At 42.4% G+C, this 25,094-nt stretch overlaps 1 protein-coding gene across 12 annotated transcripts in view; it reads left to right on the top strand.

Annotated features, from left to right (window-relative positions):
* mycbp2 (MYC binding protein 2) overlaps positions 1–25,094 on the top strand; it is a 200,926-nt gene that overhangs the window by 25,008 nt on the left and 150,824 nt on the right. For all 12 annotated transcript variants that reach the window (XM_078402308.1, XM_078402313.1, XM_078402303.1 and 9 more), the window contains exons 3-6: positions 8,653–8,868; positions 10,006–10,159; positions 14,527–14,723; positions 19,670–19,912. In XM_078402308.1, the coding sequence (XP_078258434.1) occupies positions 8,653–8,868; positions 10,006–10,159; positions 14,527–14,723; positions 19,670–19,912 (810 nt within the window). The remainder of the gene's footprint in view (positions 1–8,652; positions 8,869–10,005; positions 10,160–14,526; positions 14,724–19,669; positions 19,913–25,094) is intronic.

The raw sequence follows: 25,094 nt of genomic DNA, 5'->3' as shown, positions 1-25,094 counted from the left end.
AGAGTGAAAGCTTCTCTTTTGTGGCAATAGATAAAGTTGTTATTATCTCCTTCCAGTACTCTTGGATGGTGGGGCATTCCCAAAGGCAATGAAACAAGCTACCCTCATGTACACCACATTTGATACACAGATCAGGTATATGTGGAAAAACTCCTTTATTGCTTTAGCAGTATGTTTGGGATCATTGGCTTGCTGTAGAATGAACCAATTCAGCCAATGAGTTTTGAGGCATTTGTTTGAACTTGAGCAGATAGGATGTGTCTATACAATGCAGAATTCATTATGCTACTACCATCAGCAGTTGTATCATCAATGAAGATAAGTGAGCCAATAGCTTCAGCAGCCATACATGCCCAGGCTATAACAACCCCACCACCAGGTTTCACAGATGAAGCGGTATGCTTTGGATCTTGGGCAGTTCCTTCTTTCCTCCATACTATGCTCTTGCCATCATCTAATATAAGTTAATCTTTGTCTCATCTGTCCACGAGACCTTTGTCCAGAACTGTGGTTGCTCGTTTAAGTACTTCTTGGCAAACTGTAACCTGGCCATCCTATTTTTGCAGCTAACCAGTGGTTTGCATCTTGCAGTATGTCGCCTCTGTATTTCTGTTCATGGTCTTCTGCGGACAGTGGTCATTGGCAAATTTACACCTGACTCCTGCAGAGTGTATCTGATCTGTCGGACAAGTGTTTTGGGATTTTTCTTTATTATAGAGAAAATTCTTCTGTCATCACCTGTGGAGGTCTTCCTTGGCCCGCCAGTCCCTTTGCGATTAGTAAGCTCAACGGTGCTCTCTTCTTAATGATGTTCCAAACAGTTGATTTTGGTAAGCCTAAGGTTTGGCTGATGTCTCTAACAGTTTCATTCTTGTTTCTCAGTCTCATAATGGCTTCTTTGACTTTCATTGGCACAACTTTGGTCCTCATGTTGATAAGCAGCATTAAAAGCTTCCAAAGCTGACGGAAAGACTGGAGGAAAGACTTGTGCTGAAAGCTCTCTTAAACATGCACGAAGGAGGCATTTAAACACACCTGAGCAATTACAAACACCTGTGAAGCCATGTGTCCCAAACATTATGGTGCCCTGAAATAGGGGGACTATGTTTTAGCACAGTTGTAATTTCTACATGATGAAACAAAAATGTATAAAAATACCCTCTAATAAAATCTGACAATATGCACTTTAACCACGTGATTTTTTTCTATTACAAATCTCAAATTGTGGAGTACAGAGGCAAATAAATAAATGATGGGTCTTTGTCCCAAACATTATGGAGGGCACTGTATCTTTTAATACCTTTTGCTTTTATTATCCTGTGTAATACTTTGTTTTTATTTCTTCCCACCATGTTTCTTTGCAAGTATTTTGAACTGTTATCTTCTTTAAAGATAACATTTTAAGGTTTTCTATGCATCTACTTGATTGCCATTCTACCAATTCTTTAAAAACGTATTCTTCAATATATTTGTTCAGTCCAGTGGCTTGTTGCTAATTACAGCTAACAGACATATCATTCTCTTCAACTCGTGCTAAATGATGATTTAACAGTCATCAAAATTAATTTAATAAATACTATCGGGGACCATTTAAAAATGCAACAAGGATTTTTGACAGATCATGCTCTTACCCTGAAATAAAAGATGATTTTGTAATTAGATCAATGAATTACACACTTTGCATTGTAACTGAATAGCATCACTGAAGATGGCTCTATGATGATACCGATAATTTTGTAATGGAACATTGGATTCAAAGGAACGAACTAATATGTTTCAATTTACTACCCATTAGTTTCTGAAGTAGTCTGAATTAGTACAGTTGTGGTGAAACTCTGAAGAAATTCTGAGGCTTCGCATTCTGAGATTAACTTTCTATCATTTTATCAATGGATAAGTATGAATAAACAATCCACTTTATGTGCGTAAGAAATAACTACTGATGCTGGTTTAAATCGAAGTTAGACACAAAATGTTGGAGTAACTCAGCGGGACAAGCAGAGTCTCTGGACAGAAGGAATGGGTGATGTTTCAGGTCGAGACCCTTCTTCAGATTGATGTCGGGAGTGGGGGTACAGAGATAAAATGTAGTCGGAGACAGTAAGACTGGTGGGAGCACTGGGAAGGGGGAGGGGATGGAGAGAGAGGGAAAGCAAGGGCGACTTGAAGTTAGAGAAGTCAATGTTCATAATGCTGGGTGTAAGCTACCCAAGCAAAATATGAGGTGCTGTTCCTCCAATTTACACTGGGCCTCACTCTGACAATGGAGGAGGCCCAGACAGAAAGGCCAGATTGGGAAGGGGAATAAAAGTGCTGAGCAACCGGCTGCGGCTCGCTAGCAGTCTGTTCGTCTTTTTTCCTTTTTTTTTTGTTGTGTGTCGGTGTTGGGATGGTTTTTGGGTTTTTTTGGTTGTGTATGTGTGGGGGGTGGTGGTGTGGGTGGGGAGGTGGTGGTGTGGGTGGGGGGGTGGGGGAAACCATTCTCTTTTAGGTCTATTCCTCACGGCGCGGGGTGCGGCTCGGCCGCGGGGCCTTCCATCGCCCGGCGCGGCGCGGCCGCTGGACTTAACAGTGCCCAGTGCGGCTTGGCCGCGGGGCCTTCCATCGCCCGGTGCGGCTCGGCCGCGGGGCCTAACATCGCTGGTGCGGCTCGGCCGCTGGACTTAACAGTGCCCGGGCCGCGGGGCCTAGCATCGCCCGGCGCGGCTCGGCCGCGGGACTTTTCATCGCTGGTGCGGCTCAGCCGCTGGACTTAACATCGCCCGGTGCGGCTTGGCCGCGGGGCCTAACATCGCCCGGTGCGGCTCGGCTGCGGGACTTAGCTGCGCACGGCTCGGCCGCGGGGCCTTCCATCGCCCGGCGCGGCTCGGCCGCTGGACTTAACATCGCCCAGTGCGGCTCGGCCGCGGGGCCTTCCATCACCCGGTGCGGCTCGGCCGCGGGACTTAGCTGCGCACGGCTCGGTCGCGGGGCCTTCCATCGCCCGGTTCGGCCGTGAGACGTCTCAGTGCCCGGTGCGACTCGGCCGCGGGGACTTCCATCCCCTTGCGGGGACTGTGCGGGTCGGTCGGGGACGAGCTGTCTGTCCGTGGGCGTGGGGAAGAGAGTGGAAGTTTTGTTGCCTCCATCACAGTGAGGGGGTGTTTGGAGTCACTGTGATGGACGTTTGTGTTGGGGTCATGTGTCTTGTGTTCTTTTTTGTGTGTGACTGCTATGTAGTTTCGTTCGGTACCTTGGTACCGAATGACAAATGAAGCTCTGTTGAACTGTTATCAGGTAGGTTTAGGCGGACTGAGCGGAGGTGTTCAGCGAAACGATCGCTGAGGTTTGGTCTACAGTGCTCAAATAATAGAGTTACTGATATCATAATCATACTTGTACAAAGCAACAGTGACACAATACTTCTTAAAAGGTATTTGGTGGTAGAGATGTCAGAAATGTATTCCTGCATACAATCGTTAAGGTTTGAAGACTAGCTTTGTAGAGAGAGTTGGATTTGCCTCGACATGATATTTTTCCAAGATCATGAATTTAATTTCTGAGGTGAAGGCATTGAGGCATAGAGTCCACGTGAAGTCTTTTCCCTGGGGACAGTTGTCTGAAAAATGATTTTACTCAATATTTTCATTTTTCAAACTAATCCAACAGAGACATGGCTGCAGGAGGATCGGGTCTGGGAACTGAATATTCAGGGTTATACGTCCTATGGAAAGGACAGGCAGGTAGGCAGAGGAGGTGGGTAGTTCTGTTGGTGAGGGATGAAATTCAGTCCCTTGCGAGGGGTGACATATGGACTGACGATGTAGAGACGCTGTGGATAGAATTGAGGAATTGTAACGGTAAGAAGACACTAATGGGAGTTATCTACAGGCCCCCAAACAGTAGCCTGGATATAGGGTGTAAGTTTCAGCAGGAGTTAAAATTGACATGTAACAAAGGTAATGCCACTGTGGTTATGGGAGATTTAAATATGCAGGTAGACAGGGAAAATCAGGTGGGTTCTGGACCCCAAGAAAGGTTTGCAGAGTGCCTCCGAGATGGATTCTTAGAGCAGCTTATACTGGAGCCTACCAGAGAGAAGGCAACTCTAGATTTAGTGTTGTCCAATGAAACAGATTTAATAAGAGAACTCAAGATAAAGGAACTGCTTGGAGGTAGTGACCATAATATGATAAGTTTTAATCTGCAAATTGAGATGGAGAAGGTTAATTCAGAATTGTCAGTGTTGCTGTTGAACAAAGGGGGCTATGAAGGCATGAGAGAGGAGCTGGCCAAGGTCGAATGGAAAAGGATCCTAGAGAGTGGAACAGCAATGGCAGGAATTTCTGGGAATAATCCAGAAGATGCAAAATCATTTCATTCTAAAGAGGAAGAAAGATTCTAAGGGGAGCAAGAGGCAACCGTGGCTGACAAGGGAAGTTAGGGATGGAATAAAACTAAAAGAAAAGATGTATAACAGAGCAAAGAGTAGCGGGAAGCCAGAGGATTGGGAAACTTTCAAAGGACAACAAAAGGTAACAAAAGGGCAATATGGGGTGAAAAGATGAAGTACGAGGGTAAGCTGGCCAATAATGTAAAGAAGGATAGTAATAGCTTCTTTATGTAAGTTAAGAGAAAAAGATTAGTAAAGACAAATGTGGGTCCCTTGAAGGCAGAAACAGGTGAAATTATGGGGAACAAGGAAATGGCAGAAGAGTTCAACAGGTACTTTGGTTCTGTCTTCACTAAGGAAGACAGAACAATCTCCCAAGTGTACTAGAGGACAGAGGATCTAGGGAGACAGGAATTGAAAGAAATTTGCATTAGGCGAGAAATAGTATTGGTGGACTGATGGGACTGAAGGCTGATAAATCCCCAGGGCCTGATGGTCTGCATCCCAGGGTAATCAAGGAGGTGGCTCTTGAAATCATGGACGCATTGGTGATCATTTTCCAATGTTCTATAGATTCAGGATCAGTTCCTGTGGTTTGGAGGGTAGTTAATGTTATCCCACTTTTTAAGGAAGGAGCGAAAGAAAACAGGGCATTATAGACCAGTTAGCCTGACATCGGTGGGGAAGATGCTGGAGTCAATTATTAAAGAGGTAATAATGGCGCATTTGAATATCAGTAAAAGGATTGGTCCAAGTTAGCACGGGGAAATCCTGCTTGACTAATCCTGGATTAGTGAGGATGTGATAAGTAAAATGGATGAAAGAGAGCCAGTGGATGTTGTGTTGGACTTTCAGAAAGCCTTTGATAAGGTCCCACACAGGAGATTAGTGGGCAAAATTAGAGCGTATGGTATGGGGGTATTGACATGGATAGAGAATTGGTTGGCAGACAGGAAGCAAAGAGTAGGAATAAATGGGTCCTTTTCAGAATGGCAGGCAGTGGCGGGTGGAATGCCGCAAGACTCGGTGCAGGAGCCGCAACTATTTACAATATAAATAATTTGGATGATGGAATTAAATGTAACACCAGCAAATTTGCAGATGATACAAATGGGTGGCAGCGTGAACTGCGAAGAGAATGTTAGGAGGTTGTTGGGTGATGGTCTCCTAATTTGAGGAAAGACATCCTTGCTATTGGGACAGGTGCACGAGGTTAATCCCCGGGATGGCAGGACTGTCATATGAGGAAAGATTGGAAAGGTTGGGCTTGTATTCACTGGAATTTAGAATGATTGGAGGGGATCGTGTAGAAACGTATAATAAGCAGGAGAAGGCAGGAATGGGGTACTGATTGAGAATGATCAGCTATGATCACATTGAATGGCAGTGCTAGCTCGAAGGGCCGAATGACCTCCTCCTGCACCTATTGTCTATTGTCTATATGGGGAGAAGGCAGGCACAGGTTACTGATTGTGGATGATCAGCCATGATCACAATGAATGGTGGTGCTGGCTCAAAGGCCCAAATGGCCTCCTCTAGCACCTATTTTCTATCTGATGTGCTACTTGTCTTGTTAAATGGATTTTAGTGCAATCAGTTTTTTTATCGAACTGGCTGTTATTTGTAAGTTTTAAAAGTGAATGTATGCAGGCAGTTCAGCCAAGAGAGCATTTTTCTTAATATAAAAAGTCCTCCCTCATCCTATATTTTGCGAGAAAAATTGCTTTTCTAATAGGGAGCATTGATGCCTATCAAGAGTAATTACATTATTTTAATGTCCAAAATGTTTAAGGATATGTTTTACAGCACTGCTGGCTAATAAATCTAGAAAGCATGAGTGGACAAGCATGACTTCTCAAAAATCCTTGTTGCATTTTTAAATAGTCCTCAATAGTGTTTATTAATGCAATATGCCATTGCCAAACCATCATTTGGCAAGATTTGAAGAGAATGCCATGTCTGTTAGCTGTAATTAAACATGGGTTCTTCCTTGCGCTTTGAGATCTAGTGGTTGTGAATGATATTCTAGTTTTAATTATAAGAGCAATTATTAATTTTTTGATCTGCGTTTGAACCACCAGGTTCTATTGGGTCTCTGACCAAAGTGTTCTGCTATTTTTTTAGGTCTTGTTTCTTTCTCCTCGTTCCTTTCATTCCCTCTTCCTTTAGCAACCTGCTCCCTACCTTTCTGCTTATCTCTGTTTCCCCCATTCGAATCAAAATCTCGTGGAACGTAACTGCATAATTGGATTTATTTGAAGGACTCACAAACCTGCAGAATTATTTCCCATCATTAAGTTAATAGAACAAGTGCATGGTAATAGGATATTTAATTCACACAATTTAAAGTAAGCAGTGTTCTTTTGGTATTTGCTGCTTGGCTTGGGTTTATTGGATTGCCACATTGAGCTACCAGTGTGTCTCAACTCAAGTGCCTCTAAGGTTTGGGTTCCTAAACAAACGTCGAACTTGCAAATTGAAGGTGATGTGTTCTGCTGTACTCTGATGCAGGACACCTTATGGAATATAGTGGTGGAGTTGGTCCTTGGTGAGGTTGCACACTGGGACCTCACACTGGAATCTGCTTTCCAATACTAAGCTGGATTGGATCGGACAAAATCAGTGAGCCCATCCATTGACAGAAATAAATTGTATTTTTTCCAATTTGTTTATTTTTTTGGGTCCATTTTTACTTTTAAATTAATTTTAATGGTCATCTATACATCAGCCAAAACATTATGACCACTGACAGGCGAAGTGAATAATATTGATTATCTTGTTACAATGGCACCTGTCAAGGGGTGAGATATATTAGGCAGCAAGTGAACAGTCTGTTCTTGAACTTGATGTGTTGGATGCAGGAGAAATGGGCAGGAGTAAAGACCTGAGCGACTTTGACAAGGGCCAAATTGTTATGGCCAGACGACTGGGTCAGAGCATCTCTGAAACGGCAAGGCTTGTGGGGTGCTCCCGGTCAGCACTGGTGAGTACCTCTACAATGGTCCGAAGAGGGACAAACCACAAACCGGCGACAGGGTGTTGGGCGCCCAAGGCTCGTCGATGCGCGAGGGCAACGAAGGCTATCCGGTCTGATCCAAACGGACAGAAGGTCTACTGTGGCACAAGTCACAGAAAATTTTAATGGTGGTCATGAGAGGAATGTGTCACAATACACAGTGCATCGCACCCTGCTGAGTTTGGGGATGTACACGGAGGACCAAAAGCTTATCAGGCAGGTGGTCATAATGTTTTGGCTGACCTAACCCTAACGTACATATTACTAAAACTCTCATCTTGCATATTCATCTCATCAGTTTGTACGTACCCGAAATACAGCCAAAACTATACACGATAGCGCAGCAATTTTAGGCCCACCCTACTCACCATTCCCCTGCGGTCTTGATTGATCAATTTTTGTTACATTTTAAAAGCAATTAACTTAATAAGCTTTACTGAATGCGCTCCCCCCCCCCCCGCCGGGAGGACCGGCACCCGTCCCGCTGTGCCCCGCGCCTGTCCTTCCTCCAGTGGTGCAGCGCGGCGGCAGAGGGTCAAAGAAGATGGCCGTTGCTGTCTAGCTGCCGCTGCAGGAGAGGTTTCCACCCAACAGGTCCACGGCTCGCTCTGGCCGCCCGGGGCCGGGGTGAATGGTTCCCTCTCCTCCAGTGGCGCTGACAATGGCTGCCACGGTGTACTGCTCCTTGCTGTTTTGTATGTATTTGTTCGTTTGTGTTGTCTGCGGAAATCCCACAAAGATCACTTTCATGAGGGAGGTACACCTTAACATCAGACATACGATACCTTCAAACATCATTCCGGATTTCTCTTACTCGCTGGATTATTTGGACATACTCGTCGGAGGGGCTGTGGCTGCGTTCAAGGTCTTGAAACGGAGGAGGACCCGTGGGAAGTGCTCTGGAGCACTCGCCCGACTCGCTATGTCTTTCTTATACTGACCATCCTTTAATCATGAATACAACATGAATAAAATCATCTTGTTTTATGAAAAATATAAAAATAAATGAATTAACTTTGCATAACTGTCAATGTCAATATTATCAGAGTCTCTTGTAGAATGTGTTCTAATGCTGTGCTAGTTGTCAACACATCTGGTCAAAGCAAGCTTTATACTCGTGGCACAGCAATTTTGAAGACATCGATAAATTGATAGAGCCCTGAATTTTTTTGTTTGATCTGATTTCACGCTATATCTTATCAGATCATGCTGATTGAGGATTTGAGCTGCCGTGTAATTCAAAATCTTTGGCTTCTTTCTTCAGACAGAGAATTTGGAAAATGCTTCACCAATTCCAGATATCAAAATCCATAGCAACCCTTCAGCCTTCAATGTTTACTGTAATGTGCGTCAATGTGTTCTGGAATGGCAACGGAAAGAAGCCTCCCTGACCTTGGCCTCAAAGAATTCAGTCCAAAGTGGAGAGTCGGACAGTGATGAGGAAGAAGAATTAAGGGATCCGCCAATTAAACTACCCAAGGTAACGTTTGTTTATCGAAATGTAGTTATTAATGAACTGAGGATGTTTGCTTCCAAGTGCAGTATTTTTAACTGTTGACTCAGTTTTTAAATCAACACATTTATGTGAAGTAATTAATTTTTGTTATGTCTCATATTGTGGCACAGAAACACTTAACTTGCAAATTGCTGCCATTAAAAAGACTTGTAGATGCTCAATTGTATATTTTGGAATCATGGATATTTTTGGGATAACTTGGCACAAGCTTTGTCCTATTGTTCCTGGACAAAGCTGCATATTATCTATTTGTTGGCGACCATGCACTTCCAAATCGTGTCCTGAAGCTTCCCCAGTGTTATATCTGCAGGGGATGGTGGTGTTGAACGCCGAGCTGTAGTCTGTGAACAACAGCATGACGCATGTGTTTTTATCCATGTGTTGTTTGACCTTATTGCAAAATTAAGCGCAGGCGATAAACATTCTAGTCAGTTCCATTGGAGGTCCAGGATAGAGTTGTTTGGAGGACAAAATTTCAAGCTTTGACAAAGACAATAAATAGTCAATTAAGAGACTTTTTTCCCATGCCATTTTGTCTGAGATGTCAGCAGAATAGTTCATGTGCAAGCAATGTATTCTCCCTGTCCTTTATTGTGAGAGAAGTTAAATCCCTTTGTAAAATAATCTCTATATACTTATTTCCCTTGTCTCTTTCCAGTAAGATCATTTAAATATGTGTAATAAGGAGGAGACAGTGGGTTAATTATTTTCTAAAACAATATTTTACTTCAAGTAGTAAATTCTACATGTAGTATATATGTGCGAGTATTAATGACATATTCATCTTTATTATTTGGCTTCACTTAAGATTATATTTGCTGGTCCTTTTTGTTTTAAATTTCCAAGGTGTCAGTTATGAAGGTTTTGAAAAAATATTTTACAATTTCATCATGTTAGTAAATGGTAATATATCAAAACTGGGGAATATATTAACGATAATTTGCATTTAGTAAGGTGGTTTAGTATAAGACTCAAAATGAAAAATGACTGTAGTAATCCTGTAACAGTTTCAATGGTGATGAGCAGACTGCTATTTGCCTTAATAAATCAATACAGCTGTTATTTATTCATTTGTTTACAAGTCGTGTGTTGTTTTAACAGATCATAGGAATTGGGCTTTGTGGTGTTTTTGAGCTTATAAAAGAGACTAGATTCTCTCATCCTGCACTGTGTCTGAGAAGTTTACATGCTCTACTTGACATGCTTCAGGGGCAACAGCCCGAAGGTCTCCAGTCAGAGCCACCTGATGTTTTAGGTAAGAATAATAGCTGAAACTTTGGATGAAAGAGGTTTGAAAATTAACATTGTTTAATGAATGTAACAAATATTGCAATAGGTATTCTCACAAAAATTACTGAATGTATATTTGTAGTAGAATTTGGTTAAATTTATATTTTGGCATTCCCCTTTGCTCTCTAGTATTGATGTCAGTTTATTATCTATAGAAAGTATGATGAAACAAAAATGGCTAATTACCATAATATGTTACTGAGCAGTGTAATGGAATGTGTTGTTAATGCAGTTATTCACTCAAAATCTCACACAGGCTATTGTGGGATTTTGCTGGGGCATTTGGCTCCAGGTATCCTTATCATCTGGGTCCAAACACTTTTAGTTGTGCAGTGACTAACACTACATTGAGGTAATAGTAGGATTTGATTGACCGTAGCATCGAGGAGCATTGGTAATAAAGTCAGTGGGAACCTGGGGCAAAATTCACCAGTAGTTGTGGTTGGAGAGTGAATGTCTGGGCAACCGATATGAAGTTATTGGCAACTTCAATCCGGCTGTAATCTTTTGACAAGCAGATCTCGGGTATTCAAGTCTGGCAATGCAGATTAATACAATGTCCAGATATGACCTTGATAAGGCCTTCAAAAAGGTCCAAAGGGACTTTTGCTCTAAACTGGAAGATGAGATGAACATTCGGCAGGTGTGGTATGGCTTGCACGTCATCATTTCCTCCAAGGTAAAACCAACGGGCATCTCAAGTGGCAGCGAAGTATCACTCAGACGAGCTCAATGCTTTCTACGCACACTTTGAAAGGGGGAACACTGATACGCCTTCCCAGGATCCCATAGCTCCAAATAGTCTTGAGCGACACCACTCTCAAACAAGCTCAATGCTTTCTACGCACACTTTGAAAGGAAGAACACCGATGTGCTTTCCCGGGATCCCATAGCTCCCGATAGTAAGGTGACATGCCTCTGACTATAGACTGATTGCACCGACACCTGTGGTGATGAAGTACTATAAGAGGTTGATAATGCACATAAAAGAACTCCTACTTCAACAAGAACCTGGACCCATTACAATTTGCCTACCGCCACAACCAGTCATCAGAGACTGCGATCTCACTGGCTCTCCACTCTGCACTGGACCATTTGGATAAAAACACATGCATCAGGCTGTTGTTCACAGACTACAGCTCGGCGTTCAACACCACCATCCCCTACAAAAGAGGTTGCCAAGCTCATGGAACTGGGTCTGTGCATCCTTCTGCAGTTGGATCCTCAACTTCCTTATCAACCACAATCAGTACGAATTGTCAGCAGCCCCCCTGCTTGATAACCATCAGCATAGGAGCACCTCATGGCTGTGCAGAGCCCCCTGCTCTACTCAATCTACACCCATCACTGTGCAGCCGAACACATTTCCAACTCCATCTTTAAATTTGCTTACAACGCCACCATTGTTGGATGCATTACGGATGATGACGAGTAAGAGTATTGGAGGGAGAGCAATTGACTGACCAAATGGTGCCAGAACAACAACCTCGCTCTAAACGTCATTAAAACCAAGGAATTGTTTGTTGACTTTGAAAGAAGAGGAAGGCTGATAACGACTGGGTGATGGTGGAGAGAATCAAAAACGGCAAATTCCTAGGTGTGCATATCACTGAAGATGTCCTGGACCCAGCACATTAATGCAATCATAAAGAAAACCCATCATGCCTCAACTTCCTTAGAAGACTGAGGAGATTAGTATGTCGACGAATACTCTCTTGAATTTCTACAGGTGTACAGCAGAGAGCTTATTGACTGGTTACAACCCGGCTTGGTTTGACAACTCGAACACCCGGCAACGAAGAAGATTGCAAAAAGTGGTGAACACCAGTCCATCACGAGTACTGACTTCCCCAATATTGAGTCGACGTCTTAAAAAGGCCCCCAGTATCATCAGAGAGACACACCATCCTGGCCACGCTCTTATTTCAAACCTGTCATTGAGAGGAAGGTCCAGGTTCAAGAGCAGCTTCTTCCTAACAAACATCAAGCTATTAAACACTACATCCTCCAACTAAGCTCCAAACCACATAGACTTGGGGGCATTGTTTTTGCACAATTACTGTTTGTCTGCATTTTACATTTTGTATACTGAACTTTCTTTTGTTATTATGGTGTTTACAGAGTATTATGTTTCCATACCTGTGCAGCTGCAAGTAAGAATTCATTGTTCTGTTTCGGGACATATCACAATAAAACACTCTTGAGACCTCTTGATATTTTCGGGATAGTTTCTTGGGCTGCATCATCTTCAGTCACTTTGTGCCTCATAGGGCAGAGGCTGTTTGCTGATAATTACAGTGACGTTCAACTCTTCAGAGAATGAAGCAGCCCATATCTATGTGCGGCAGGATCTTTGGATAAAGAAATGGCAGGTACAACCAGAGATATGCCAGGCAATGCGCATATCCAATGAATCAGCTAGAATTCACACTTATGGCATTGCATCACTGAGTCTCCCTCTGTCGACAGTGTGTTCACCATTGACCACAAACTTATTGAACCATCCTTGGATAATTTGGCTAAAAGAGCAGGTCATAAAATGAAAGTCCTGCAGCTAGCAAATCGCCTGATTCTCTCTCAACAGGAATAGAAAAAATATTCTGGATCAGCTTGGAATCATTCACTTGCAACAAAGCTTGGCATGTTTCTGAACAAAGCATCTGCTTACTGAAATATCCTTCCCATCACTACCACTAGTGCACTGTGGCTGCCAGGTGTTTAAAATAAACTGGGGACTATCCTAGACTATTTTAATGCCATCTCCGAAACGCATTATCTTTGTCATAAAGGCAGAGGGCGACAAGCACATGGGAGCGTAACCACTTACAGATCACCCTCGAAGATTGGCCATTCCTCCTTCATTTCTGGGCCTAAATTCTGTTCTTAACAGACTGTTCTCAAGAGGCAATGGTGTTTGATATTGCGGTGAAATTACATGGCAACCGAATTTTTTTTGACGTCACAATGGGACTCTCCCGAGTGACTGCCAATGAGGGATAATATTATTATAATTATATTATATCATTATTATTTTTATTATTACCCTGGAGGTGAGTGTGTGTGCCGCGCTGCCCGCTGGCGGTTGTAGTCCGGTGTTGGTCCGGGTCGCTGGGGCCGAGCGGGAGCGTGGACTACACCTCTCGGTGGGCAGCGCAGCGGCGGGAGGCGTGCACAAGATGGCGGAGCGGGGAGGAGAAGGAGGGCGGCCGCCATTGTTGTTGGAGTCGTCGACGACGCCGTCGATTGAAGCGGGCGCTGGTGTAGACGCGGAAGGAGGAGGAGAAGAAGCTGCCTCTGGGGGTTGTAGACCGGTGATAGTCCGGGGCGCCGGGGATGGGCGGAAGCCGAGACTCGACGACGCATGGAGGAGACGCGGGAGGAGGAGGAGAAGCTGCCCGCTGGGGGTTGTAGTCCTGTGATGGTCCTGTGCGCTGGTGCCGGGTGGAAACAAGGATTTGACGCCATCGGTTGAAGCGGGTGCTGGAGGAGACGGAGGGGGAACTCAGGCGGGTCCCACCTCCCTCCGAGCTCCCATTGGTCAGATCCCATCCCGCTCTCAGCCCTCATTGGCCGGGCGGCTGTTGGGTTCCCATTTTTGTGACGTCGAACATGGCTGACGGGCAGGGGAAGTTGAAAAGGGATTTATTAAAGTATAAAAAGTGTTTTTTTTAAGTTTAAAAAGTGAAAAACTTAAAAAAATATAACAAACATTTGAACCCCAGGACAATGGTGAGTAAGGTGGGCCTAAAATTGTTGCGCTATCGTGTATCGTTTTGGCTGTATTTCGAGAACAAATATATTCACAAACAGACAAATATACAAGATGAGAGTTTTCGTAATATATAGATAAGTTTGTTTGTACTGCTAAAACAACAAAGGCAGTATGTTACATTGTTGAATGGAGTATTGTTGCACAAGGGTCAATAGAAGAGAAAGAACTGAGAGACTATTCTTAAGAGACAATGGTGTCTAATTTACTGCAGTGAGGTTACATGGCAACAGTTCTTTCCTTCCAGGCTTTTTTCCATGACAGTATTTCTTTGCTTGTCAACTTCCAAAGTAGCTTTTAAGTTGTTTTCTAATTTTATTTAATAAAAAAAATTGGCCTGCATAATACAAATAGTATTTCCTAATTCATCAATTGCTTTATATCCAATTTGTGTAAATCCAAAAGGAGTTGGGGTTGTACTGGAGAGATGTCTTCAAATTACTATTAATATAATGTGTATGGGTAACAATGAAAGATTTGATCTTGTATATTTGATTGTATAATAATGCATTGAATCATTTGTATAGAACCAATAATCAGCCCTTCGTGTTTTTTGTCCACAGAATCTCTCTTCCATTTATTGTTAGAAACAATGATACGAAGCACTGGAATGGCAGATAATATCAGCCAGTCTCTTACTGCTTTTTCTTGTGCCTGCCTCTTCAGTTTGGTTGTTGCTTGGGGAGATACAGGCAAGATTCTACAGGCTGTGTCAGCAATTCTTACTAGTAATGGCAGCCATGCTTGCCAACCTATTCAGGTAATTTTTGGAAGTTTTTCAATCTATTAAATGTACATTGGGTGTCCTTCATCATTCTAGAAAAGAAAAGTTAAGAGAAAAAGATTAGCAAAGACAAATGTGGGTCCCTTGAAGGCAGACACGGGTGAAATTATTATAGTTAACAAGGAAATGGCAGAAGAGTTGAACAGGTACTTTGTTTGTGTCTTCCTTAGTGAAGACAGATCCAATTTCCCAGATGTACTAGAGGACAGAGGATCTAGGGGGATAGTGGAACTGAAAGAAATTTGCATTCGGCGAGAAATAGTATTGGGTAGACTGATGGGACTGAAGGTTGATAAATCCCCAGGGTCTGATGGTCTGCATCCCAGGGTACTCAGGGAGGTGGCTCTAGAAATAGTGAATGCATTGGTGATCATTTTCCAATGTTCAATAGATTCAGGATCAGTTCCTGTGGATTGGAGGATAGCGAATGTTATCCCACTTTTCAAGAAAGGAGCGAGAGAGAGAAAACGGGGAATTGCAGATTAGTTAGCCTGACATCGATGGTGGGGATGATGCTGGAGTCGATTATTAAAGAGGTAATAACGGTGCATTTGGATAGCAGTAAAAGGATAAGTCCAAGTCAGCATGGATTTCTGAAAGGGAAATCATGCTTGACTAATCTTCTGGAATTTTCTGAGGATGTGGCAAGTAAAATGGATGAAGGGGAGCCAGTGGATGTAGTGTATCTAGACTTTCAGAAAGCCTTTGATAAGGTCCCACACAGGAGATTGGTGAGCAAAATTAGAGCACATGGTATTGGGATTAGGGTATTGATATGGATAGAGAATTGGTTGACAGACAGGAAGCAAAGAGTAGGAACAAACGGGTCCTTTTCAGAATGGCAGGCAATGCCGAGTGGAGTGCCGCAAGGCTCGGTGCTGGGGCCGCAACTATTTATAATATATATTAATGATTTGGATGATGGAATTAGAAGTAACACTAGCAAGTTTGCAGATGACACAAAACTAGGTGGCAGTGTGAACTGCGAAGTTGGATGTTAGGAGGTTGCAGGGTGACCTGGACAGGTTGAGTGAGTGGGCAGATGCATGGCAGATGCAGTATAATGTAGATAAATGTGAGGTTATCTTTGGCGGCAAAAACAAGGAGGCAGATTATTATCTCAATGGTGTCAGGTTAGATAAGGGGGAAGTGCAGCGAGACCTGGGTGTCCTTGTACAACAGTCACTGAAAGTTGGCGTGCAGGTACAGCAGGCAGTGAAGAAAGCTAATGGCATGTTGGCCTTCATTTCGAGAGGATTTCAGTATAGGAGTAAAGAGGTTCTTCTGCAGTTATATAGGGCCCTGGTAAGACCACATCTGGAGTATTGTGTACAGTTTTGGTCTCCTAATTTGAGGAAGGACATCCTTGTAATTGAGGCAGTGCAGCGTAGGTTCACGAGATTGATCCCTGGGATGGCAGGACTGTTATATGAGGAAAGATTGAAAAGACTAGGCTTGTATTCACTGGAGTTTAGAAGGAAGAAAGGGGATGTTATAGAGACATAAAATTATAAAAGGTCTGGACTAGCTAGATGCAGGAAAAATGTTCCCATTGTTGGGGGAGTCCAGAACCAGGGGCCACAGTCTTAGAATAAAGGGGAGGCCATTTAAAACTGAGGTGAGAAGGAACTTTTTCACCCAGACAGTTGTGAATTTGTGGAATTCTCTGCCACAGAGGGCAGTGGAGGCCAAATCACTGGATGGATTTAAGAGAGAGTTAGATAGAGCTCATGGGGCTAGTGGAATCAAGGGATATGTGGAGAAGGCAGGCACGGGTTACTGATTGTGGGTGATCAACCATGATCACAATAAATGGCGGTGCTGGCTCGAAGGGCCGAATGGCCACCTCCTGCACCTATTTTCTATGTTTCTATGACTATGAATGCTGCATTAATTAGATCAATCATATTTTGTGTTGTGTAAGGATTTTAGCTAGATGAAGCACAGATGGGGTTAAGATCATAGATACTGTCGTTTTGACAAGTGTCTATAGTTCAGGATGGTATGTAATATTTTGCTTTGCATAAGTTAAAGCTAAAGACCAAAGAATACACAGTACAAAGTTAAGTAAATTAGCATATTATGATTAAGGAATATCTTGTTTGGGCTTCAAAAAATGTTTTACCATAATAAATTCCCAAGATTTTGAAATTCTACTTTTGAATAGGTATTTCGTCAGAGTATGTTCTTAATGTTGATTTATTGAAAGATACAGCATGGAAACACGCCCTTCGGCCATGCCGACCACCAATCACCCGTTCACAGTAGTTTGGTGGTAAAGAAAGCAAACTCAATGCTAGCATTGATTTCAAGAGGACTTGTAGACAAAACAGGGATGTAATGCTGTGACTCTAAGGTGCTGGTGAGGGCACATTTTGAATATTGTGAGCAATTTTGGGCACCATATCTGAGGAAGGATGTGCTGGCACTGGAGAGGGTCCAGAGGAGGTTTACACGAATGATCCCAGGAATGAGTAGGTTAACCTATGATGAGCACTGGGCATGTATTCACTGGTTTAGAAGAATGAGGGGGGACCTCATTGAAATATAGAAAATAGTGAAAGGCTTGGATAGAGTGGATGTGGAGAGGATGTTTCCACTCGTGGGAGAGTCTCATACTGGAGGTCATAGCCTCAGAATTAATGGGCGTTCTTTTAGGAAGATGAGGATACATTTCTTTCGTCAAAGGGTGGTGAATCTGTGGATTCTTTGCCACAGAAGGCTGTAGAGACCAAGTCAGTGGATATTTTTAAAGCAGAGATAGATTAATTTTTGATTAGTACAGATGTCAGAGGTTATGGGAATGGAGTTAGGAGGGAGAGGTAGATCAGCCATGATTGAATGGCAGAGTAGACGTGATGGGCCAAATGGCCTAATTCTATTCCTATCCCTTATGACCCATGTTATCCCACCTTCTCATCCACTCTCTACACACCAGGGGCAATTTTCAGAGGCCAATTAACCAACAAACCCACATCTCTTTGGGATGTGTGAGGAAACCGAAGCATCCAAGGGAAGCCCACGCAGTCACAGGGAGAACATGCAAACTCCACATAGACAGCACTGGAGGTCAGGATTGAACTTGCCCCTGGCACTGTGAAGCAGCAGCTTTACCTGCTGCACCACTGAAGTCATAAGGCACAAGATATATGGAATGACATATTTGGAGCTGGAGAGAAATTTTAAAGTTCAGAACTGATTGCAGTCATATGATTGATTTTTGAAAGAGAATATAGTTAGGCAAATATTCAATAATAATTCTAATTCACACGTACTAAATCACTTTCCTTGCAATTCAGTTGTATATAATGCCTGATTTGCACAAGAGGAATTATATAATTTTTTCCAAATGTAAATGTGGATTTAAAGTTCAGACTATCTATTGTACCAGATATGCATGTATTTTGTATAATGAATTATTGCTACACTGAATACTTTGGATGGGACTTTAATTGTTCTTTTAATTGTTCTATTATTTTTTAATGAACTGAATGTGAAGCAAAAATGTTTCATTCAACATTAAAGAATGAGGAAGAGAGTAAAATGGGGTTCCATAGAATAGTTGTTCTAACATCAGTAGCATCAAATTTGCTAGTGTCTATTATAATGTCTATGATTACAAAAATACACTTTAAAAGACTGTCAATGGATTGGACAAAGTCAATAAGAAAGATAAATTTTGTTTGGCAACTGCAGTTTAATGTTGATAAATGTGAAATTACACACTTTAGTAGGCAAAACAAAGTAGGATTTTTGCTTACAGATGAAAGTTTGGAAAATTTTGAAGGACAAAGGGACATGGATGTCTTTGTACACCAGTCAATGAAAGCAAACACACAGTGTAGGAAACAGTTAAGAAGGCAACATACACTGGCCAGAGTTTTTGAGTTCAGGAGCAAGGATGCCTTGCTAAAACATACAATGCCTTGATAAGACCACACCTGGAATATTGTGGGTAGCTTTTGAACTCTACCAACAAGGGATATACTTACAATAAAGAGAACGTCATGGAAATTCACATGATTGATTCCTGGGATGGTAGAACTATCAAGAATGAGAAGTTATCTCATTAAAACAAATGAAATTCAAACAGGGTAGAATGTTCAGGATGCAGGAAGTTTGCTTCTTTGGCTGGGGTTCAGTATGAGGACTCATAATCTCAGGACAATAGGTAAAGCATGATTAGGTGAAGTGCCAGTTCTCAGAGTGCGATCATATATTTTGATGAATATATTTTGTAAAAAGTAGATGTATTTCTGGCCATTGAGGTGTGAGAAGAGTGAGCGAATGAGGGATTAGTCATGATCTGATAGAATGCGAGAATAGGTTTGAAGGGCTGAATGGCCAACTGCTCTGATTTTTTTTTCTGTCTTATTGCCGGATATTATTTCTATCAATGTTTAGCTGCATTTGCATTTTATTGTCATTTTGACTGCTGATGGGGCAAAATACTAGAGGCAAGTGTGCTAGCTTTACGAAGCATAATTCAGTTTCGTGAAAGAAAGGTAATGTATAAATTAGGTTACTTGATTCTCTAATTTCCTTTGTTGCTCTAGGTGTCCTGGGAGATCAAATTTACTGACATGGCTGGTTGGCCTCTGCAGTTTTTTAAATAGGAAATCTTGACTTAATGGGAAACTTACTTTTTAAAAGCTATTCATATTTGCATGAAGATGCAAGTCGGAGGAAAAAAATGTTCTGCTTGTTAAATGGGCAACATATTTCCCAATGATTTTATTTATACCAAAGTGTGTAATGCAAATGTGAGTTAGGCTGTTCTTGTATATTTTCACATAATGTAATAACTAAAGATTTTATATCAAATGCTTTAGAGGTATGTGTTTGTTTATTCAATTGATTGCTCTAAACTGTAAGCTTTTGTGTGTGAATGTTCACCTTTAATTATTATTATTTGCTTTTAGGTGCCAACCATTCTAAATGCTCTTCAAAGGAGTGTGCAAGCAGTTTTAGTTGGAAAAATTCAAATTCAGGACTGGTTCAGTAATGGAATAAAGAAGGTAGCTTTAATGCATAAATGGATTTTAAAGGAAGTAGTAACAGATGAGGATGATCAGTGCCTACTGCAGAGTGATGGCTCATTTCTGTATCTGTTGGCTAAAGATGGACTGTATAAAATTGGTTCTGGTTACAGTGGAACAGTCAGGGTAAGAAACGATTTTACAATTGAATTATTACAAATCAAAATGTTTAAGGTTGCGTGAATATGTAGTGAAAAATATGTCTAATATTATAAGACTGAAATATGCATTGTATTTAATTCACGATTTATCTGTCAGTTTGCTTGTTCCTTTGCTTCTCAGAAAAACACATGAATACCACAACATTGGTTGCTTCACAGTAATTGTGTTAGTAAGTGTTAAACTTGGCAAATCAGTTCATAGGTCACAAAGAATCAGACACATGGGCCAAAAATCACAATAGGAAATGTTATAGGTTAGATAAGCTAAGAATTATGGTTTTGGGTCCTGAATGATTTTGGTAAACCAGTCAGATTTAGATCGACAAATATCAGTTGTCTGCCACGTTCAATTATTCAGGTGTCTGCCAACAATATAGTGGAATTTTATCAATTTAATTCCATCTTTTGTTTAAACATTTACATGGCTGTAGCTTTTTTGTCGTGGCGTTCATGATATTGCAGAGCAAATAAGCTGGATTGATGGATTAAAGTGTGTTTATTTCAATGCAAAGAGTCTCGTGTGGAAAGCAGATGAATTTAGAGCCAGTATCAGTGTTTGGAACTATGACATCATTGCCATTGCAGAGACTTAGTTGTGAGAGGGTCATGACTGGCAGCAGAACATTCCAGGGTTTCAATGTTTCTAATGTGATGGAAAGGGAGATAACATGATAGAAAGCGTAGAATTGATTTATTAATCAGAGAGCATGTTACGACAATACTCAGAGGACATACTGAAGGGTTTGTCCACTGAAACAATATGGATACAGCTCAGTTCCCAAGTATATTTGGAACAGTAGTCACAACTCTTAAGTTTTACATAGTTTTTTCATAGTTATGAAAAATCATAAATCTGGACCTTGGTGGAAGGTACTAAACTAGGATAAAGTAGATTACAGAATAAGGCAAGAACTAGGGAGAGTTGACTTGACTTGATTTGAACTTGACTTGATTGGGAGCAGTTGGCTTATTGGACTTATTGGGTCATTCCACATCTGACATGTGGGAGCTGTTTAAAAGCCAGCTGATCAGTTCAGTGCCGGCATGTTCCAGTATGGAGGAAGGATAAGGATGGCAAGGTAGGGGAACCTTGGATGACAAGAAGTTGTAAATTTGGTCAGAAATAAATAAGCATATGTAAGGTTTAGAAATAAAAAAATCAGACAGAGCTTTGAGGAATATAAACCAAGCAAGAAATAATTCAAATAGCCAATTAGAAGGGTCAAAGAGGCCAGATTCACAGTTATCTAGACTACTCTTCCTCCCACCCTGCCTCTTGCAAAGACGGTATCCCTTGCTCTCAATTCCTTTTTATTCATTAAACATGGTTTCCTCTGTGCTATAATAGATGGATTCCTTATCCGCTTTTCCTCAATGTCCCGTAGTAATTCTGCTTTTGCTCCCCCATTTCCCACTTAGAACAAGGAAAGGGTTCCCCTGATCTTCACCTTTCACCCCATCAACCTCTGTATCCAATGCATCGCCCTGTGACATTTCCATCATCTCGAATCTGATCCCACCACTTGAAGGGCCAAATGGCCTACTCCTGCACCTATTGTCTATTGTCTACATCGTACCATGTCCACCACTTTTTCACCTTCCGCAGAGACCGCTCCCTCCGCAACTTCCTGGTGCCTTCTCATCCAAACCACCCCCTCACCAGGTCCTTTCCCAGCAACCACAGAAGATGTAACGCCTGTCCCTATACCACCTCCCTCGCCTCAATCCAGGGACCACAGCAATCCTTTCAAGTGAGACAGAGGTTCACGTGCATCTCCTCTCCCATCCAGTGTTCCTGATGTGTACTAACCAATGAAACCAAATGTCGACACTCAGCCCTCCAAGGCCTACCGGATTTCCTGGTTGCTATTGATTTTAATTCCCCTTACCATCATCCCCATACTGACCTTTCTGCCCTGGGCCATCATTGACTGTGAGACCACATGAAAACTGGAGGAATAGCACCTCACATTCTACATCGGTAGCATGCAACCCAACAGTACGAACATTGAATTCTCCAATTTTAGCTAACCTCTAACACGCCCCCTTACCCTCCTCCCCTCCCCTTTTTCCTCCACACCTACCTTTCTTCTCCACTCCCCCTGAAAAATCCCCCTGCATTCCTTTCTCTGGTTTCACAATTCGCATGTTTTTAACTCTGTAACTGACACCCTCTTTTTTAATCTCTGGCTGGTGTTCACCCATTATCTGGCATGCATTGTTCTGTCCCTCCTCTCTTCCAGCTATCTTCCTTTCTTAAATAAGGGATCTATCCCAAGCCAATGCACGAGGCAGGGAAAAAGGATTGCAGAGCCTTGTCCCAGAGTACTCTAGAGTGGCCAATGATCAAGGTATTTATAGGTTGGTGAGCCTTGTGTAGTGAAGCTATTGTGATGGAAACTATTGGTCGGATTCTTCAGAATAAGATTTACTTACATTGTGAAGAGAATGAGCTAATTAGGGACAGTCAGCTTGGCTTTGTATACTGCAGATTATTTTAGTAAGGCATTTGACAAGGTCCTTTGTGGTCTGCTAATCCAGATGATTAAGATCCATGGGATCCACAATGAATTGGTCGTTTTGATTTGGAACAAAGAAGACAGGGTTGAGGTGGAAAAGGATTATTCTGGCTAGAGATCTGTGACCAGAGGAAGTCTATGGGGATCTGTGCGGGCACCTCTGTTATTTGTGATTTATATACTGATCCACATTTATGTCCAAGTAGTGTCTGCATATATTATGAATGCAAAGGCACTTGGATGCAAAGGTGGATCGGTCAGTTTGCCGATGACATAAAAACTGGTGGAGTTGCAGTCAGAAGGCTGTAAAAGTATCTAGCAGGATTTTGATCAGCTGTAGAAATGAATGGAGAGATGGCAGGTGGAGGTCAAGTATTAGGGGAAAATATACAGTTAATGGCAAAACCCTCTGGGACTGATGTGCTACAATGCTGAGAAATATATTATACACTCTATCTTCATATTTGCTCTATCTAATTTACTTGAATTTGACTTGATTGTATTTATGTAAAGTATTATGTGATCTGTTTTCATATAATGCAAAACAAAGCTTGTCACTGTGACAATAATAAATCTAAAAACCTAAAGCCTAATAAACTTAACTGCAGTGATGCACAGAGGAATATCGTGATCCAAGTCTTTAGCCCCTAGAAAGTGGCAACGCAATTAGATAAAGTAATAAAGAAGGCTTGCCTTCAGTGGTGGAGGCATTGAGTATAGAACCAAGAAGTCACATTGCAGTTTTATAGGAATTCTTTTCAGCCACATGTTGGAGTATTGTGTACAGGTCTGATCGCCCTAATACAGGAAGGATGCGGAGGCTTAGGAGGTGATGCAGAAGAGTATGATCAGAATGCTGCCTGGATTAGAGAGTATTGGTTTTAAGAAAAGGTTGGACAAACTTGGATTGTTTTCTCTGGAATGTGAGAGGTTGAGGGGAAACCTAATTGAAACGTTAAAAAAATTATGTATAGGTTGGGTAGACAGTCAGAAACTATTCCCCAAGGTGGAAATGTAATGTACCAGAGCGTGTAGCTTTATGGAGAGATAGCAAAGTTTGAAGAAAAAATGCAGGGTACTTTTTTTTACACAGAGGGTGATGGGGGCCTAGAAGGCTCTGCCTGAATTGGTGAATTGCAGAAACGAGAGGAACATTAATTTTTTTTAGTTAGGTACATGGATATGCAGGATTGGAGGAAAATGGATCATTTGCAGGCAGAAGAGATTCTTTTAACTTGGCATCATGTTTGGCACAGACAATGTGGGTTGAAGGGCCTGTTACTGTGCTGCATGTGCCTCAAGATGAATAAAACCGATAATATGAATTGGGGAGCATCTCTTCAGCCAGCAGAAGCAGGAACCTGGCGATGACATTGTTGGACTGCTGTCAAATAGAACTGTTACTACAGCAAGAAATATTACATGTTGTGGCCATGTTACATCTCGCCAACATACTTCCTGTAAGAATGAAAGTAATCTTTGGAAATAGTATAATCTTTGAATACTGAGAAATTGCTCAAGATACAGTAATTACATTGCAGAAGCAAGGTCACCCAAACATCAGTAGTCAAGCTGTAGCAACTAACATCTATTACCACCCCACTGACCCATAGCTATCTACACTACACTTCTTCCCACCCTGCTTCTATCCCCTACTCCCAATTCCTCCATCTACGCTGCATCTGTGCCCAGGATGGAGTTTTCCATACCAGGTCATCGGAGATATCCTAATTCTTTAGAGAACGGGGGTTCCCCTCTTCCATTATAGTTGAGGCTCTCACTAGGGTCTCTTTGATATCCTGCAGCTATGCTCTTGCTCCAGCTCCCCCTCCCCCCCCCCCATTCGTAACAAGGACAGAGTCCCCCTTGTCCTCACCTTCACCCCATCAGCCGTCGCATAGAACACATAATCCTCTGACATTTTCGCCACCTCCAACGGGATCCCACTACTAGCCACATCTTCCCATTTCCACCACTTTCTGCTTTCCGCTGAGACCATTCCCTACGCAACTCCCTGGTCAACTCATCCCTTTCCACCCAAACTACCCCTTCCCCAGGTACTTTCCCCTACAACCACGGGAGATTCAATACCTGTTCCTTTACCTCCCCCCTCAACTCCGTCCAAGGACCCCAACAGTCTTTTCAGGTGAGGCAGTTTACTTACATCTCCTCCAACCTCATCTAATCGTAATCGTAATTCTATTAGCCAAGTATGTTTTGCAACATACAAAGAATTTGATTTGCCATACATTCATACCAAATATAGCAACAAAACGCACAACCACATAAAATTTAACATGAACATCCACTACAGAAGCTCCCGCGATCGGGGCGGTCGAAGCCCCTGCGGCTTGGAGCTCCCGAAGTCGGTCTCTAACCAAATAACAGCAAGCTCTACGATGTTAAGTCCGCAAGCTCCTGCGGTTGGAGCTCCCAAGGTCGATCTCCCGGTTGCTCGGCACTTTAACTCTCCCATTCCCAATCTGACCTTTCTGTCCTGGGCCTCCATTGTCAGAGTAAGGTCCAGCGCAAAATGGAGGAACTGCAACGCATATTTCGCTTGGGTAGCTTACACCCCAGCGGTATGAACATCAGTCTGAAGAAAGGTCTCGACCCGAAGCGTCACCC

This window comes from Rhinoraja longicauda, chromosome 7, assembly GCF_053455715.1.
Source record: "Rhinoraja longicauda isolate Sanriku21f chromosome 7, sRhiLon1.1, whole genome shotgun sequence".
In the NCBI taxonomy this organism is placed as follows: Eukaryota; Metazoa; Chordata; class Chondrichthyes; order Rajiformes; family Arhynchobatidae; genus Rhinoraja; species Rhinoraja longicauda.
This window is presented reverse-complemented; position numbering and strand designations above follow the sequence as displayed.